This window comes from Boleophthalmus pectinirostris, unplaced genomic scaffold (genome assembly GCF_026225935.1).
Source record: "Boleophthalmus pectinirostris isolate CB_2022bp ecotype Guang Dong unplaced genomic scaffold, ASM2622593v1 HiC_scaffold_5, whole genome shotgun sequence".
NCBI classification, from domain to species: Eukaryota; Metazoa; Chordata; class Actinopteri; order Gobiiformes; family Gobiidae; genus Boleophthalmus; species Boleophthalmus pectinirostris.
This window is the reverse complement of record NW_026571404.1, coordinates 33,510,530-33,529,658: the sequence shown is the minus strand read 5'-3', so window position 1 is coordinate 33,529,658 and position 19,129 is coordinate 33,510,530. Positions and strand designations below refer to the sequence as shown.

At 39.4% G+C, this 19,129-nt stretch overlaps 1 protein-coding gene across 3 annotated transcripts in view; it reads left to right on the top strand.

Moving 5' to 3' along the window:
* The window catches only part of marchf8 (membrane-associated ring finger (C3HC4) 8), a 435,761-nt gene that overhangs the window by 407,153 nt on the left and 9,479 nt on the right, over positions 1–19,129 (top strand). For all 3 annotated transcript variants that reach the window (XM_020929310.2, XM_020929318.2, XM_055162636.1), the window contains 2 exons: positions 4,972–5,152; positions 8,436–8,571. In XM_020929310.2, coding sequence (XP_020784969.2) covers positions 4,972–5,152; positions 8,436–8,571 — 317 coding nt within the window. The remainder of the gene's footprint in view (positions 1–4,971; positions 5,153–8,435; positions 8,572–19,129) is intronic.

The following is a 19,129-nucleotide window of genomic DNA, read 5'->3' as shown; positions in this document are numbered from 1 at the left end:
AGAGGCAAGAGCACTTTTGCTGTTTTCCGTTCCACTGGCTTGAAAATGAAATTAACTGGGGGCAATGTTAAGAAGTCTGTACCGTCTGTATCGTAAAAGCAGCTATTTGTGGAAAAAGAGACTGACTGATGTTGCGTTGACACTTTAAAAGCCATGCTGTTTGATGGGAACTTTAAGGAAGCAACTTTTGGTCAGTTTGAGACTGCGCTGGATGAGAACCACGAGGAAAGAACTGCACAGGACAATTCCAGACCGTGGCTTCTCTCATTCTTCAACAACATTTTGAAACATTCTTATATATTTGACAATTCTAGTTTAAAATCTAATTCAACAGTTTACAGTGGTCCAAACTTACAACAACAACTAGCATGCTAATGTTGCATTCCAGTCACCTCAGAACTCAGATCTCGTGACGACGTCATCTCAAATGGAACAGTACACAGCATCTAAAGCCAAAAGTACTATGAATGTTTAACATTTTTACCAAACACTGGGGGCAGTTATGTTGAATTTTGTAACTCAGGCTCTGAAATGTTCTCCAACTTTCTGAGCAGAGAGATTGTGGGGCGTTGCAGTTGTCATGGTTACATTTCAGAATGCGGAAAATCCGACCTCAAAGGACAACTGGAATGCACTTCAGATTAGATGAAGTAACAGAAGTAACAGTACTCTTACTTGAGTAAAAGTTGTGGTCACTCAAAAAGCTTTATGTGACAATATGAAATTATTTGAACTTTATATTTTTTAGGTATACATTATTGGAAATTTCTGTTTCTTCCATCACTTCTTTAATTATAATTTTGTATCTATCCTTTGAAAATATAAAAACTTTTGCATAATTTATATTTTGTCCTTCAAATTTCATTAACTCAAGATACTCTTTAAGTTACTCTTACTTGAGTAGTAGTTTTACCAAATACTTTTTTACTTTTTGGGCAGAGAGATCATGGGACATCCTGATTCATCAGCCGGTTTCATTTCGTAGAACCCGTCTGACCTCACAGTGTTAGAATTAGTTTGTTTGACAGTAGGCAGGTACTTTTTTTCATTTAATCAATGTCTGCTATTTGGTCGTGACGTATGTAATGCACCGCTATCGGGGCTAACTTGTATATCAAGCTTTCCCAAATCCCGTAGGAAGAAGGGCAATAACGTCTTTCACCTTGATAAAATTCACCAAACATTCTCTTTGTTCTGGCTTTAAATCTTCGATCTCGGGAATCGTTGCCAACACAGAATATATGGCTCTTCGCTGATTGGCTGGTGCCCGAACTCGCACTTCCGGGGTTCTTGGAAACCGTCTAGTGTATTTTGATTCCTGACCTAGTTGCTGGAGAGAAATGAAATTGAGCGGAGGCACAAGGTGGCACCAGCCTGGCTACTTTAATGGCCCCTGTTTCACAAAAATCCTAGAACTGCCACTGGGGGCATTGCAGTTGTCATGGTTACAAGTCAGAAAGCAGAAAATCTGACTGTAAAAAAACAACAACGCATTTTAGAACACAGCAGTCTCATTTTGACTCTAAGAGCTGCTTTTAGAATATATCTGTACTGAGGCGAGACAAATTTGACTTTAAAACTAATAGTGCATATGCCACGTGGGTGTTAACATTGCACATTTGTTTAAAGCTTGTCCGTGAGGCTTTGTTAATATCCTGCGGACCAAACAATATTGGCATTTTTCTTTTCTTCAGATTTCTTTCTATCTTCTCTGTAATTATCATGTTATGAGCACAATTATCTCAAGATGTTTTTTCACAATTATAGAACAGACCCTGTGCTTTGTGCGTGTTGCCAGACAGCTCTCACCGCTGAGGGAGCCAGCGGCCAAATAAACAACGCAATATTCTCTTTGAAAGCCTCTGTGTATTTACCAACAGCGAGTTACACTGTATGTTTTCTCCATCTTCTGTTTACCTGTTTGAACTATTTTCTTTTCTTTTAATATTTTTTTAAACCAAATTTTAGTGTTTACTTCAAAACTTTTATTTAACGATTATTAACTCAAAAACATTAAAAAGGCCCATATTGCACTGTTTTCTGATCTATGTTATAATGTTTCTTCATCACAAACAGACCTGGAGTTGTCTTTTTTATTTCATTCACACGTTTAACACACAAACCCTGCATATTTAGGCTTCTTCTCTCAAACACCGTATGACACCTTGTGATGTCATACACAGGGTAGCTGCAGGGTCTTCAAAGTCTTAAAAATGTCTTAAATTTCATGTTCCTAAATTAAGGCCATAAAAAGTCTTAAATTATGTTGTCCAAGTCTTATTTCTTTCACAAAGGTCTTAAATTTCATTAAACTATTTTTTTGTAAACTCAACCGGGCTGCAGTGCAATGTTAAATGGACGGAGAAAAAAAACAACAAAAACAACGCAAATCACGTAACATGAAAGAACGTCTAATTTGGAGCATGTGTAAACAATACTTTGTTTTCTGGCTCCGGCGGCAATAGGTAAACAATCAGTAGAGTGGAGGAAGACGCTGGATGGATCATGGGGAAGTACAGGTTTAATCCACAGTGGCTCTTAGATTCTAGATATTGTAGTTGGTTGGTCATTATTAGAATTGGATCTGATGTTTTTCACGCACATAATGGGTGCGATGTTGGTCTTAATTTTCATTTAAGTGGTCTTAAAAAGGTCTTAAAGTCTTAAACCTGGGGATACCATGCATACAGGAAGTGCTGCACTGTGTTTTAAAACTCCATACACATTCCCTGGAATCATTTGGATCATTTCAGCCCAAGAATTGCCAATCTCTACTGAACTAAAAGTAAAAAGTAGCTTTTAACTTGAAAACTACAATTTCATGACATCACAAGGTGGAACAGAGCGTTTTGAGTTTTGGAGAGTTGGATAGACTAATAATAAAGGGTTACTTAAACATGTGTGAATGAAATAAAATAACTTCAGGTATGTTTTTGACGAGGTGACAATATTAAAACTTGTGTTAGGTTCAGACTACAGCCTGAAGTCACCCAAATCAGATTTTTTGGCCACTGTGCTTCCTGTGTCTGATCGTTTAATGACACTCTGAACGACACAGATCAGTTTTTTTTTTTTTTTTCAACCAACGCGACCCAGGCCACTTGGATATGTGCTCCTAAAACCCATACATATCTGATCTTTTGACATGCGACTTCAGTCTGAACGGCCTGGTCACATTCATGCCACCTATGCTCCGGGCTCACAGTCTAGTCGATAAAGGTTTCCCTTTATCGACTAGACTTTGAGGTTCGCAAGTTCATTAATGTTTGGGAGGATTGCTGTATTCAGGCCAAATTGGAGGGGTCTTATCGGAACAGGCAGTAAATAATAAATAAAGATCCTGCAAGCCAAATACAAGGAGGCTAAAGACTCAAACAAACGAAGTGACCGTGGACTTGTAACCTGTCCATTTTACGAAGAACTGGACCATATTTTGAGTCAAGCCCAGAGTTTAGGCATCTTCCGTAAACACTGAGCATGCTCGCTGCTTGTGACATCGTTGTGTCCTCCAATGCGCATGTGGGACACTTTTTGGGCATTTAAAGTTCCCACTGGAGATCACATACAAGTCACATTTAATTGGAAATGTGAATAACGTTGCAAAAAATCTGATTTCACAAAAAAATCTGAATTGAGCATTAATCCCTGCAGTCTGAACGGAGCCTTAGAGTCAGTTTTGTGTAATATTGGACCTTTAAGCCATAACATTAATATCGTAGGTTTGAGGGGAGTTTTTAAAAAGTGAATCTTCCATAGAGTCACATACCCCCTGTATTCCATCTGAAACATGACACCATCAAATTCAAGATCATGAATGCATCCTATTAACAAAAAACATACAAAACTGTCCATGACCATTACAAATTCACAGCTAGTTTAGTTAGCGTAACCAAAATCATCTGTGCTTTTTCTCTAATATCCATAATAGAATGTCCTTGGCTGTAAAATCTGATAAAACACATGATTATTTTCGGCCCAGAGCGTTTGAGTCTGAAAATGAGGTGTTTTGATTCACATTACATTGTCGTGATTGAGTTTGCTCGCGTGGGACTAGCCTCTGAGCTCCGCGTGCTAATACCTTTTATCTTTTCGTTAGATTAAACTCCCTCTGGCTCCGGCTGTAAACAGGTCTGGACTCTTAAGTTCGTTTTTGGAGATAAAATGGTGCCATTGTTCCACACTTCGATTCCCAATGGATCACAGTGTTTATTGAATGCTTTAACTTTGGTAGAGATGGAGAGGCGGAGGAGGCTGGTGGTTCTGCTGCTGCGGTGGAGATGGGAAGATAAGAGTTGAAGGAGAAGGTATATGGAGTTTAAAAACACAGTGGAGCACTTCATGTGGCCAAATCTCCTTGTCAAAGCCTCGTCAGATCTCAGAAGCTACGCAGGGCTGAGCTTAGTTAGTACTTGGATGGGAGACCGCTGAGAATTGCAGGCGCCAGTGTCAGAAACTGTTCTTGTGTCCTTAGGCAAGACATTTCACCCACATTGCCAAGTATGAAAGTGTGTGAGTGTTGGTGGTGGTCAAAGGTTTGCTTCGGTCTCAGGGCAGCTGTGGATACAGCAGTGGTTTACCTCCACCGAGTGTGGAGTGAATGAATAATGCACCGAATATCAAAGCAACTCTGAGTGTCTGGAAAAGTGCCGTATAAGACTAATGCACTACTATTACCACATGACATCACAAGGTGGAACAAAGTGTTTTCAGTTTGAGAGAAGAACAGCCTAAATATGCAGGGTTTGTGTGTTAAACATGTGTGAATTAAACAAAGCACAACTCCAGGTTTGTTTGCGATGAGGATACAACATAACATAGATCAGAAAATGGCATAGTAATAGTGAGTAATATCTCATTTTCAGTACTTTTGAAAATGTGTCTGTCCAAAATGCATGTCCCTGTTTGCCTCCTGCTCAGTCTCCTGTGCCCATGTGCCCGTGTGTTCATGTGCCCGTGTGTTTGTGCCCACAGGATCTGTCACTGTGAGGGTGATGATGAGAGCCCTCTGATCACACCGTGCCACTGTACGGGCAGCCTGCGCTTCGTGCACCAGGGCTGTCTGCAGCAGTGGATCAAGAGCTCAGACACACGCTGCTGTGAACTCTGCAAGTACGAGTTCATCATGGAGACAAAGCTCAAGCCGCTACGCAAGGTACTGGACTGACGTTACTGTAGTGACATTACTATAGTGATGCTATTGGACTGACACTACTGTAGTGACGCTACTGGACTGACGTTGCTGGACTGAGGCAACTGTTGGGTATGACTGATATCTCAGTTCCAGTAATATGTATCAATATTGACAGATACTGGAATACTATCAATACTAGATACCAATATTCAATACAGATTTCTGTGTGTGTGGGTGTGTGTGTGAGTGTGTGGGTGTGTGGGTGTGTTTTGTTCTTCACCACTCTCTTAATTTGTGATCCTTACTTACTTAAGATATATATCAGATTTCAAATATCAGTTGTCAGACATAGCAGAAGGTCAAATATTGAACATTGTATTGGCTCAGAGAATCCATACTGGCCCATCTCCAGTTACTGGACTGACGTTACTGTTAGGGATGGGTGATTTATCTCTATCATTCATCATTCATTTGTAAAACCTCGAAGTGAGAATGACTTCAGTTCAGAACATGAACAGATTCCAGTAATTTCTCAGTAAACTGATTCTGTTCTGGTTGATTTCCAAATATATTTTATGCCAATCACAATAATCTGCTGGTGACGGAGAAAGTTTTTCATGTTTCATGTGCAATCTGTCCACTGCTTTGGTAGAAAGGTTTCTTTTTATAATAAAAATCACAAAATGAAAACGCTTTATAAAAGACTTATAAGATGTAGACTTACACAGAATAAAACTTTCTTATTCGTCTGTTTACATCTTCAAAGCTCAGAATGCTCTGTTCCATTTTGTTACCTTTAGTTCAGTAGAGATTTACAATTCCAGGGCTGAAATGATCTAAATGATTCTATTGAAGGTGTATGGAGTTTTAAAACACAATGGAGGATGTCCTGTATTACGACCTGACATCACAAGGTGGAACAGACTGTTTTCTGTTTCAGAGAAGAACTCAGCCTAAATATGCAGAGTTTGTGCGTTAAACGTGTGTGAGTGAAACAAAACACAAATCCAGGTTTGTTTGTGATGAGGAAACAACATTAGAACATAGATAAGAAAATTGTGTAATACAGGCCATTTAAAGCCACAAACTTACTACATTTAACTCTTAAATGTAGATAAGACAAATTGGTAGCGGACTCTCCACCAGAAAAGTTTTGCAGTGCACCTTTAAATCTCTTGGCCTTCATACTTGTATCAGTCTCTTGTATCATCAGAGACTGCGGCTGGATCCACACTGGCGCTTGTTCTTCTCCCTCACTGCTGCAGAAGCCTACCCTTCCATTAAAGACTCTTATCCATCACCACGGCGACAGATAACGGGACAGTCTAATTAAAATCCACGCACCCTTCGTTAGCCGCACACGAGCTTTTAAACAAATGCTTTTCCCGGCAATGGGGAGAGGATTTCGCAGGAAGCCGTTCAGCTCTGGCTCTGCTCAGACCGTTGAATGTGAGATGGAGATGTTTGGTTTTCTTTCGCGAGAGGTGATCCAGCAAATCTCTGGGTTTCTTTGGCAGACCGGGAGAGGGTTTGGTGCGACGCCGGTGGTGAATTTTAAAGTGTGAAAGTACTAAGATGTTTTGATTAGAATTTGATTAGTGAAGCTAAATTATTCATGACTAGTCCCCGAGGAGTAGTGAATATTTGTAATTACTCTGAAATGAGATGCTGAGTTTTAAAAAAAGGTTAAGGTGTGGTTCATTTTAGTTAGGCCCACTATTTTCTACACGCTATTTTCTGATTTATGTTATAATGTTGTTTCCTCATCACAAACATACCTGGAGTTGGAGGCAACAACATTCTAACATGTCTTAAACCTCACAAAAGTCAATTCTGTGTAATATGACCTTTAACAGTGCTCATTGTATAAAGTTGAGTTCAATTAGATTGTACTGCAGCCTCTCTTCAGGACCACTTTATACCACTGTAATTCAAAACACATTAAGTCAGTCACGGTGGCAAAAGAGTCCTCATTAAAATTTGACGTGACAGTGTAACCCAAGCCTCCTGATGAGAAGTGCTTGTGTTTTGTTTCCCCACTTAGCCATGTTAGAAATAGACTTCGCTTCAGCACTGATAGCACAGTATAATTTATTACGACTTAACATGTTTAAGGATAGTAGAGTTTGGACTACTTTAGATGTATTTAAGTTGTATTGATTTGTTTAAACATTCTGGCTGCTTTTAGGATATGCAGTTTATATCAGACATAGTTATCTGACAGTTCTTCAAGGTTATTGTGAGCTTTAAGCCAGTTTTTAATGTTGTTACGTCATGAAAAAACATACCTGGAGTTGTGTTTTGTTTCATTCATGCATGTTTGAGTCTGTCTACATTTCCAAAGCTCAAAATGCTCTGTTCCACCTTGTGATGTCATGAAGCAGTAGTTTCCAAGTTAACAGCTAATGGAAATTGGCAATTCTAGGGCAAAATTATATTATTAGGTTCTGTTTTCAGACCAAGAGTTTGTTTTCATATCTGACAGTTTGGACTGTTCACTAGCGCTCTTCCTCAGAGTGGTCACGTGATGTTGCTGTGACGTGTCCGGTCAGCTGATTTATACAGGTTTTGGCGTTGTCTTTCTACCTAACCTTCCTAACATAAAATATCAGAAGACCAAATGAACATCATTGGACTACAGGGCTGAAATTATCCAAATGATTCTAGTGAAGTTGCATGCTGTTTAAAACACAGTGGAGCACTTCCTGTATTAAAACATGATATCACAAGTTGGAGCAGAGTGTTTGCAGTGTAAAAGAAGAACTAAATATGCAGTGTTTGTGTGTTAAACATGTGTGAATGAAACAAAACATAACTCCAAGTATGTCTGGGATGAGGAAACAGCATTATAACATAGATCTAAAACAGCATAATATAGATCCTTTAAATGATACTTCTTTTATTTATCAATTTATTTGCATTTATTTATTTTGTACTTATATAACATATAAAAATAAAAAATAGATGCAAGAAGAGACAAAAAAACAAAACAAAAGGGCTTGTATTAAAGCATTCACCTTATAAATGCATTAAAATGGAACATTACAGCTGTGCACTACTTAAAAAAAATTACATTTACACACCTTAGATTAAATAAATTAGATTCAAACAAGGATTCAAATACAAAGAAACATCCCACAATTGAACGACTATCAAACATTACCACAAACTCTTAAATGTTTCCGATTTAAAAATGTGTTTACTGACCTTGTTATTGCTTTTGCATCAGTTGCATATAGTAGTTTCAGTATTATCCTTTTATATTTCTCTGTGCAAATATACGGTGCTACTGTTGTGTGTGCAGTGGGAGAAGCTTCAGATGACGGCGAGTGAGAGGAGGAAGATTATGTGCTCGGTCACTTTCCACGTCATCGCCATCACCTGCGTCGTGTGGTCTCTGTACGTGCTCATAGACCGGACCGCCGAGGAGATTAAACAAGGTACGGACGCACACGCACACACGCCAACGCACAACCATCACACTGTCATATGCACACGCCAACGCACAACCATCGCACTGTCATATGCACACGCCAACGCACAACCATCGCACTGTCATACGTACACGCCAGCGCACAACCATTGCAATGTATCATACGCACACACCAAAGCACAACCATAACACTGAATTACACAGGCCAACTCACCTCAGAAACTGTAAAACCATATCACTGTACCATCGTAACACTGTACTGTACACACACACCAAAGCACAATCGTAACACTGTACAACCACAACACTGTACTATTGTAACACTGTACAACCGTAACATTATAACTACAGCACTGCTCCGTCGTAACACTGTACAACCGTAACCCTGTACCATGATACTGTATGATACGCACACACCAATGCCAGCAACGCAAAACTGTACAACCATAACACTGTACAATCGTAGCACTAAACAACCACAACCCTGAACAACCGCAACCTTGTACAACCATAACACTGTACAACCATAACACTACAACCACAACAGTGTACAATCGTAAACTATAACACCATACATACCACTGTGTCATACACACACACCAACGCACCCCAGAAATACTGTACAATCATAACACTGTACAACAATAACACTGTACAATCGTAACACTGAACAACTGCAACACTGTACAACCACATTACTGTACTATCGTAACATGATACTGTATCATATGCACACACTAGTGCCAACAATGCAACACTGTACAATCAGAACACTACAACCGCAACACTGTACAACCGTAACACTGTACAACCATAACACTGTACAACCGTAACACTGTACAACCATAACACTACAACCACAATGCTGTACAATTATAATGCTGTACAATCGTAAGACTGCACAATCATAACACTGTACTACTATAACACCATACATAACACTGTATCATATGCACACACCAACGTACCCCAGAAACACTGTACAATCATAACACTCTACAACCATAATACTGAACAACCGTAACTCTGTACAATCATAACAGTGTACAACCATAACATCATACAGCCGTAACACTGAACAATCATAACACTACAACCACAACACTGTACACACACTGTACACGTAACACTGTACACGTACACAACCACTGTAACACTGTACAGCCGTAACACTGTACAGCTGTAACACTGTACAGCTGTAACACTGTACAATCGTAACACTCTACAATAATAATACTGAACAACCGTAACACTGTTCAACCATAACACTGCACAGTCATAACACTGTACAATCGTAACACTCTACAATCATAATACTGAACAACCATAACATCGTACAACCATAACACTGAACAATCGTAACACTGTACAACCATAACACTACACAATCATAAAACTGTACCATGATACTGTTACATACGCACACAGCATTGCCAACAACGCAACACTGTACAACCGTAACACTACACAATCATAACACTGTATCATACGCCCACACCAACACACAACCAAAACACTGTACAATCGTAACATTATACAGTCGTAACACTGTACACCTATAACACCATACATTACACAGTATCATACGCACACACCAACGCACCCCAGAAACACTGTACAACCATAACACTGTACAATCGTAACACTGTGCAACCATAACACTGTAAAATCATAACAATGTACAACTGTACCACTGTACAACCGTAACACTACAACCACAACAGTGTACAGGTGTAACACCGTACAATCGTGACACTGTACAGCCGTAACACTACAACCATACCGCTGTACAATTGTAACATTGTACAATTATAGCACTTTACATAACACTGTCCCATGGCATTGGCAGAGGAGGTGTGGACTAGGTAACTGTGATAAAAGCTATTACAATTTATGAATGATAAGTTATATTATCCAAATGATTAATCACATAATGGCTCGATAAGTTTAAAGGTCCTGTATTACGCAAAGTTAACTCTTGTGATCTTTAAGCCATGTTATAATGCTGTTACATCATCAAAAATCATAGCTGGAGTTGTTTTGTTTCATTCACACGTTTGAGTAATCCTTTTATTATTAGTCTGTCTACATCTAACAGCTACCTTTTACCTTTTGTTGAGTCGAGATTGCCGATTCCAGGTCTGAAGTGATCCAAATGATTCTAGGGAAGGTGTTTGGAGTTTAAAACACAGAAGAGCATTTCTTGTTTGATAGAGGAACTCGGTGTAAATATACAGATTTGTGTGTTAAAGATGTGTGAATGAAACAAAACACAACGCTAGGTGTGTTTTATGTTTCGTAATATAAGTCCTTAAATGACTTATAAATTCCACAGATTCAATGGACACGTAAACATGATAGGTATTAATAGAATGCATTGTCGCTTAGGTCTGGTTTATCAGAACAGTTTATCAGTTGCTTTAAGAACAGTCTGTACCCAACTTAATCATAATTATAGTCACGTCTATTTTTTCAGCAATTACATAACACGCTGACAGCTTTATATACATTTTAATAGCGTGAATCCCAGTTTTTTAGATTGTAGAATGTAAATTTTATAGATCCAGACCAGGTCAAAAAGTCAAAATTTGTCTTTATGCGATTGTTTTTTGTAGCGGTATTTGTTCAAATCATAGACCTGTATAAAGAAGTGGACTAAGGGAGCGTGACGTCAACCATAGCGTTTGGCTTCAGTCAAATGAAGCTCACCGAGGATTGCGGTTACAGGAGCGAATTCGGAGTTTCATATTAGGAATAGGAATTGATTTACGAACAAAATAGAAAAACAAATAGCGGACGAACATACAAATGAACATTTTAAGACCAAAATAGCGTTTGAGTCTTTTTTGCCAATGCTAAATACATTGTTCATTAACAGAAATATGGGATATGTTGTTTTAATTGCCAGTCGCTATGGCAACAGTCCTAATTATACATAAATCTGGACCTTGGATACTCAAACCTGAGCTATCCACCTAGTCCATTCCTTATCACAGTCAATGCATAATAATGAACACACTTCCTTTTTCATTCCACAATAAGTACACTTGCACTACTACTACTACTACCGCACCCTCTGGTGGCTGTCAGCATCAAATATAATTCACAGTAAAAATCACACAGTAAAATCCAATAAAAGCCCTAAAATGTTTCACAAAGTGCATGGTCTGGGTTCTAAACATGACTGACAGCGCTGGGGTTGGCTACACTCACTAAATTCTGATGCCAAAATAGCTCTTAGGTCTTTGCCAGGTTTGTATTCCTTCCCATTCATTGGACTGGTCCAAAATTAGGAATAGGAACTGAATTACGGATAAAATAGATACAACCACCAGGATCATGCAAACATTTTAGTTTCATTTTATAGGGGCACTATGTAGTTTTGGTAGTGGGTCCATCACCAGCTTCTCTCCATGGAGATGTTCCACACTATGTCATTACACTTATTCATCTGTACAGAGACAGCATATGACACCACAAGGCTAAGTTACATGTCAGCTCTTTGGAGAGGCAAGCCTAGTTATAATAATAATGCAAGTTTTTACATCAATAAAAACCCATCTTATTGAGTAAATGCAAGGTGGATACGTTTTATGTCAGGCTGGGACATTCCAGACAAAGCAACAACATTTCCATGGAGACAAGTAGATGGTGGTTACACAGTGCACCGTTAGGCCCTGTCCATACTAGTACATGTTCGAGTCGTTTTCGTTGTGGATGCAGTGTTCATCCACACTAACTAATCCGATTGAAAACGGCTCCAGAGATGGAACGATCTGGTGCTGCCAGCTCCCACAAATTCATCTGAGTAGGGATCTGATCTGGCAATGTGTGGACACCTGAAAATGCTGATACGCTGACGTAGGTCTATGCGCCACGAAGTAATTCACTGCCAAAACTCTAAGAGGCTAGAACACATGTCCATTCATATATATATGGTCTATGCTATGACCTGCGGATGTATATTTTAGCATGAACAATCTACAACGCGATAGAAGCACAGAACAGACTCACCATCAGCAGAACACCCCTCTGTCACAGAAAGAACACTCATAATCCACTGAGTCGTGTCCTTTAGTCCAACAGAAGCTGAACCGCATCAGCGCACAATAGTGGGCCGTTTTTTGAGCCCTCAGTTTATGCAAATTAGCCATGCGGTTTTAAGTTTCATTTCTGTAAAACGTAAACAAATATGCTCAAAGCTGTGTGGATAGGGAAGGCTTGCGGACACGGAAACGACGTGTCTGGACGCAGATTGTTTCCAATACAGTGATAAATTGATAGAGTGATTCGTTTCAGTGTAAATGTAGCCTTAATGTGCCTTTTTTTTTTTGATTTTTTTGCCAGCCCTACATACAATGGCAAGAATGTAGGATCTGCTGCTTTAAAATGTCAATCGCTATGGCAACAGTTCTAATTTGTCATCAGTCTGACACCCAGTTCAATATAAAAACCAAACTAAACATTTTTCACAAAGGTTCTAAACGTGGCCATCGCTATATTCTGGGCCGAAAGTAGCTCTTAGGTCTTTGTTCGGTTCAAAAAACGTCTCACAGCTCTTTTGTATTCCTTCCTATTCATTCTTAGCACGGGGAGTTAGTGTAATAGCCCTAATAATGCAACCGCTGCGTGCAGTACATTCTGGGAACATTAGTGGGTGTAAATGAGTTGCTTGGTTTTTATTGCAGCTACAGTTGGAAACGCGGAGGAGGAGGAGGTCATGAGTTCGATTTTCCATTGACTCTTTAGCTCTTAATTCAGCCGCCTTTGATTTGCCGGCAACGGGAGTAAAAGGAATCAGGAATCACACCAAAGAGGAGAAGAAAGGGCTATTTATAAAACATGTGTAATTATCCACCCTTTGGTCCAGGCGTGCAGGTGCAGTCGAGTGTCAAGACTTTACAGAAGCGAGTGCAAAGAGATCAAAAATATACTTGGAAAGACTTGGTGTGAGATGTTAAGTGCATAGGTTTTATAAAGTTTTAAACTGAGAGGATCTATATTACGCTATGTTACAAACTTGAACTTAGACAAACTTTACTAATCCACAAGGGAAATTATGTGGACGCAGTAGCTCACATCACAATATAATATAATAACAAAGAGAAAAAATATAAATGTAATAATAAAGTAGCAAAAAAAATTATATATATAATGATGTTTCTTCATCAAAAACAGACCTGGAGCTGTGTTTTGTTTCATTCACACGTTTAACATACAGACCCTGCATACAGAGGCGGCGCTATCATTAGGTAAGAGTGGGCAGCTGCCTAGGGCCCCCGAACCTGGAGGGACCCCCATCCAATTGCCCTCAGTGTCACTAATGGCCGAGGCCTCAGAGCAATTAGATTTTCTCTCAATATGACATTAAATAAGAAGAGGTTTACAAGAAAACACCATTGAAATAGTATCTGATTGTCAAATTTATTTTAACTGTCAAAGCGTTCCTTTTTTCATGTTAGAATAGACAAGTCAGCTTGACCCTGATTTGATCATAATCATAATCATATAATGGATGTAAACAAAAATGTAATTGTACTAGTAAAAAAATAAAACTACTTTCAGTTCTGGTTACCTAGTAGACGACTTGACTAATAATACAAGTTTCTAATTCACCCTAATTCAAATAACGATGTGCGTGTCTCATGAACAATGGGAAAAACAGACAATAAATATAAAAAAACAACCCACACACACACACACACACACAAAAAACGCCCAACAATTATAATGAGGGCCCCAAACTCAAGTACGCCTAGTGCCCCCAACTTGCTAACTAACAGGAAGTGCTTCGGAACAACATTAAAAGCAATAACATTTAAATGAACACCAGAAAACTTACACACTGCAACTTTTGCTTAGTGTAGTAGACATGGTGATACCGAAGTTGAACCCTTTATTATTAGTCTACATTTTCAAAACTTTAAATGCTCTGTTCCACCTTATGATGTCATGAAGCGGTGGTTTTCAAGTTAATAGCTACATTTGAACTTTCCAGGGCTGAAATGATCCAGATGATTCTAGGGAACATGTATGGAATTTAAAAACACAGTGGAGCACTTCCTGTATTACCTCATGACATCACAAGGTGGAACAGAGTGTTTTCAGTTTGAGAGAAGAACTCAGCCCAAATATGCAGGGTTTGTGTGTGAAACACGTGTGAATTAAACAAAACACAACTCCAGGTCTATATTATAACATCAGAAAATCAGAAAATACAATAAATTAGGCTACTTTCAGACTGCTGCCTAAAGTGACCCAAATCAGATTTTTTTGGCCCCTGTGCTCCTTTATCTGATCTTTTAATGACAGTCTGAATGACACAGATCCGATTTTTTTCAAATGCAACCCGGGCCATTTGGATATGTGCTCCTAAAACTGATACATATCCGATCTTTTGACATGCGACTTCAGTCTGAACGGCCAGGTCACATTCATCCCACCTACACGTCAGGCTCAGAGTCTCGTCAATGGAGGGAAAACGAGGTTAGTGAGTTAATTCATATTTGGTGGGTGGCCAAATTGAAGGACTCTTATTGGAACAGGGTGATTTCTGAAATGATTGCCAAAAAAAGTCCGATCTCGGCTACAGACGGTCCTGGCTCCAGTGTCAACGAAAAATAAAGAGCCTGGGAGACAAATACAAGGAAGCTAAAGACTCAAACAAACGAAGCAGCTGTGGACATGTAACCTGTCCATTTTACAAAGAACTGAACCACATTTTGGAAAACAAGCCCAGCGTTTAGGCAACTTCTGTAAACACTGAGCACACTCGCGACTTGTGATGTTGTCGTGTCCTCCAGTGCACATGCGGGACACTTTTGGGGTTTAAAGTTCACACTGGAGATCACATACAACTCACATTTAATTGGAAATGTGAAGGACCTCGCAAAAAAATCTGATTTCACAAAAAAATCCAAATTGAGCATTAATCCCTGCAGTCTGAACGGAGCCTTAGACCCTTTAAAATATTTCTTTGGTTGTATTTCTGTAACAGTAGCTCTCTAAATGATTTCACATTTTGCCAAAACTTAGACAAAACCACATTCGCAATCTCCTCAAACTTTCCTTGGAGTTTTCAGCCCGTCTCATTCAAACCGGTCTCTCAAACTGGATGATGTAAAAGTAGCCTGTAGCAAAAATCTCTCCCGACTCGAGCTCGCTACATTAAAATTCTCATTGCCTCATCACGCCGTCTCACATCTTCGTGTTTTCGGCGCGGTGCAGATCTGAGGACGACAGCGGTTTGAGAGGTTTATTTCTCCGTTTGGGGTTTGGATCTGTGACGCTGACGGTTCTGCGTTCGTCCGGAAGAGTGAGGACGAGGGAAAGACGAGCAGGAGAAGATCATCAGCTCTGGAACGACCGCAGGGTCTGAGGAGGGAATTAACAAGTGTACAGAGAGAGAGGGATGGAGGGAGAGAGGGAGAGAGAAAGAGAGAGGGGAAAGGGAGAGATAGAAGTGTGGGGAGGATGAAAGAGAGAGAGAAGGGAGGGAGAGGGGGAAGTGAAGTGAGGGAGGGAGCGAGAGAGAGGAAGGGAAGGATGGGAATGAGAAAGAAAGAGTGTGAGAGAATGACAGCGAGTGAGGGAAGGGAGAGAACGAGGGGGTGAGGGTGAAAGAGAGAGAAAGGGGGGTTGAGGGAGGGGGAGAGAGAGGATAAAAGAGACAGAGAGAAGGGGAAGAGAGCGAGAGAGAAAGGGGAGGGAGAAAGAGAGGGAGGGGAGGGAAGGGAGAGAGAGGGGAAGAAGGGTGAGGGAGGAGGAGAGAGATGGAGGGAGGAGAGAGGATAAAAGAGACAGAGGGAGAGGGAGGGATGGGAGGGAGAAAGAAAAAGAGAGAGTGAGGGAGGAGTGAGAGAATGACAGAGAGAGGAAGGGTGAGAGAGGGAGGGAGGAGAGAGAGGATAAGCGAGACAGAGAGAGAGGATAAAAGAGATGGAGAGAAGGGAGCAGAAAGAGAGTGAGAGAGGGGGAGTGAAAGAATGACAGAGAGGGGAGGGGAGGGGAAAGAGAGATGGAGGGAGGAGAGAGAGGATAAAAGAGACAGAGAGAAGGGGGGAGAGAGAGAAAGGGGAGGGAGAAAGAGGGAGGGGAGGGAAGGGACAGAGAGGGAGAAGGGAAGAAGGGTGAGGGAGGAGGAGACAGATGGAGGGAGGAGAGAGGATAAAAGAGACAGAGAAGGGGGAGAGAGAGGGGTGGGAGGGAGAAAGAGGGAGTCAGAGAATAACAGAGAGAGTGAGGGAAGGGAGAGAGAAGGAGGGGAGAGAGAGGGAAGGAGGAGAGAGAGGATCAAAGAGAGAGGGAGAGAGTGACAGAGGAGTGAGAAGAGAGATAGAGAGAGGACAGGAGAGAGTGAAGAGTGAGAGGAGAGAGACAATAGGCCTAATTTGCTCTCGGATCGACTTAATGTAATTACAAAGAAAGTGGCTGCAGTGTTTCCGGAGCCGAGCGTCTTTCAGCTTTCACTCCACAACACAACAACTGTGATACATTTAAAAAATCCTAGTAGTAGTAGTAGTAGCAATAGCAGTAGTTAGTAGTAGTAACTTTTCTGATTATATATACGTTATTTCTTTATGAGTCTAAGATAACTGCTACAACATTAAATTGAAAATGCAACATAAAATAGTAGTTTATGACAATCACTACTAACATTTTATTTATTTATTTATTTATTTTTTAAACAAACAACAGACAAAAATAAAATAAAAACATCAACCTGCTTTTTGAATTTCAAACACAACAAAAACAGACAACAGACTAAAATAAAATAAAATAAAATAAAAACATCCACACCACTCAGGTTCATTCCTGTTCAAAAATACTCATCTTTGTTTATTTTATTTATTTATTTATTATTTATTTATTTTCATTTTTGAATTTCAAACACAACAAAAAAAAAAGACAAAAATAAAATAAAATAAAAACATCCACACCACTCAAGAAGGTGTCCACACCTGAATCCTCAACTTATTTTTATTTATTATTTTTATTATTTTATTTATTTTATTTTTTTCATTTTTGAATTTTAAACACAACAAAAACAGACAACAGACTAAAATAAAATAAAACAAAATAAAAACACCCACACCGCTCAAGTCCAGTCCTGTTAGTATATCCAAAAAGAAGGTGTCCACACTTGAATCCTCATCTTTAGTTTATTTATTTATTTATTTATTTGTTTTTCTTCATTTTTGAATTTCAAACACAACAGAAATAAAGAACAGATAAACAAAATGACATTAAATAAAATAAAATCCACCAACAACACCCAGGTCTAGTTCCACTAACACGTCCAAAAAAGATTGTGCCCACGTTTGAATCCTCATCTTTCATTTTTGACAGATACTGATTATTCTTTAGCAGGACTTGGCTTTATCATCAGTAGTAGTGGTGTGTTTTGTGGCAGACTCCAGACGGGGCAGCAGCCTGTGGTGCTTACACTGTCCTGATGATTCACACTCACACTGGTCCCACAGCGCCGTCGCCTTTAATCGCCATGACAACAACAAACAACTCCACCATCCCCACTGTAAACACGCTCACATGTGCTCACTGCTCACTTGTATAACAAATGTTGGATTGTAAGTTACAGGGTTCCCACATGTTCTGGAGAGTTTCAAATTTCAGATTGAGAAAATATAAAAATGTGAAAGAATTTGGTGATACATTTCATTTTTTAAAGGCACTGTATTACACTATTTTCTGATCTGTGTTCTAATGTTGTTTCCTCATCACAAATAGACCTGAGTTGTGTTTTGTTTCCTGTGTTTCATGTTTAATACACATTTCCTGCATGTTTAAGCTGTGTTCTTTCAAAAAAAAAAAAACACTTCCACCTTGTGATGTCATGTGATCATGCAGGAAGTGCCGAGGTGGGGACTTGCAAGTCGTGACATGGACTTGCTAGAGATTTGACTTGATAAAATGGATTAAAACTTGGGACTTGACTCGGACTTGAGGCCTGTGACTTGAGAAGACTTGATGCTTCTCCTAAATATATATATATGTTTTTAGAAAATACTTTTCTCTTTACAGTTGATAAATTGCAGTGCTGAATTTTATAGGAACACACTGGAACATGTCCCTCCCACTTCTCTATTTGTTACTTTGGATGTAACTGAAGTACTGTGAGATGGTATCCTCAAATGTACTACAGTAATATACAGTACAATACTTACTGTATTACAAGGAGTACAAAAAACATGATCCTTCCATTTCAGTGCAGACTACCTGACAAAATAACTGTTATTTAGCACTTTTAAATTATTTCTGTTCTGGCCGTAATAATTCACACTCAGATCTTGTTGAGACATTTCAAAAGGAAAACTAGCATTTCTACAATTCTTATGTAAATATTCCATGATTTTTTTAAGTACAATTTAGTTTAAAATTCATATAAATTGCAAAAATCTCAGCTATATTTGGTACTTTGTTTTAAAGACTTGAAATGACTTGAAGCTCAAAGCAGACATCTTGGACTTGACTTGGACTTATGAGCCAGTGACTCGAGACTCGACTTGGACTTGCCTGTATTTGACTTGTTACTTGACTCGGACTTG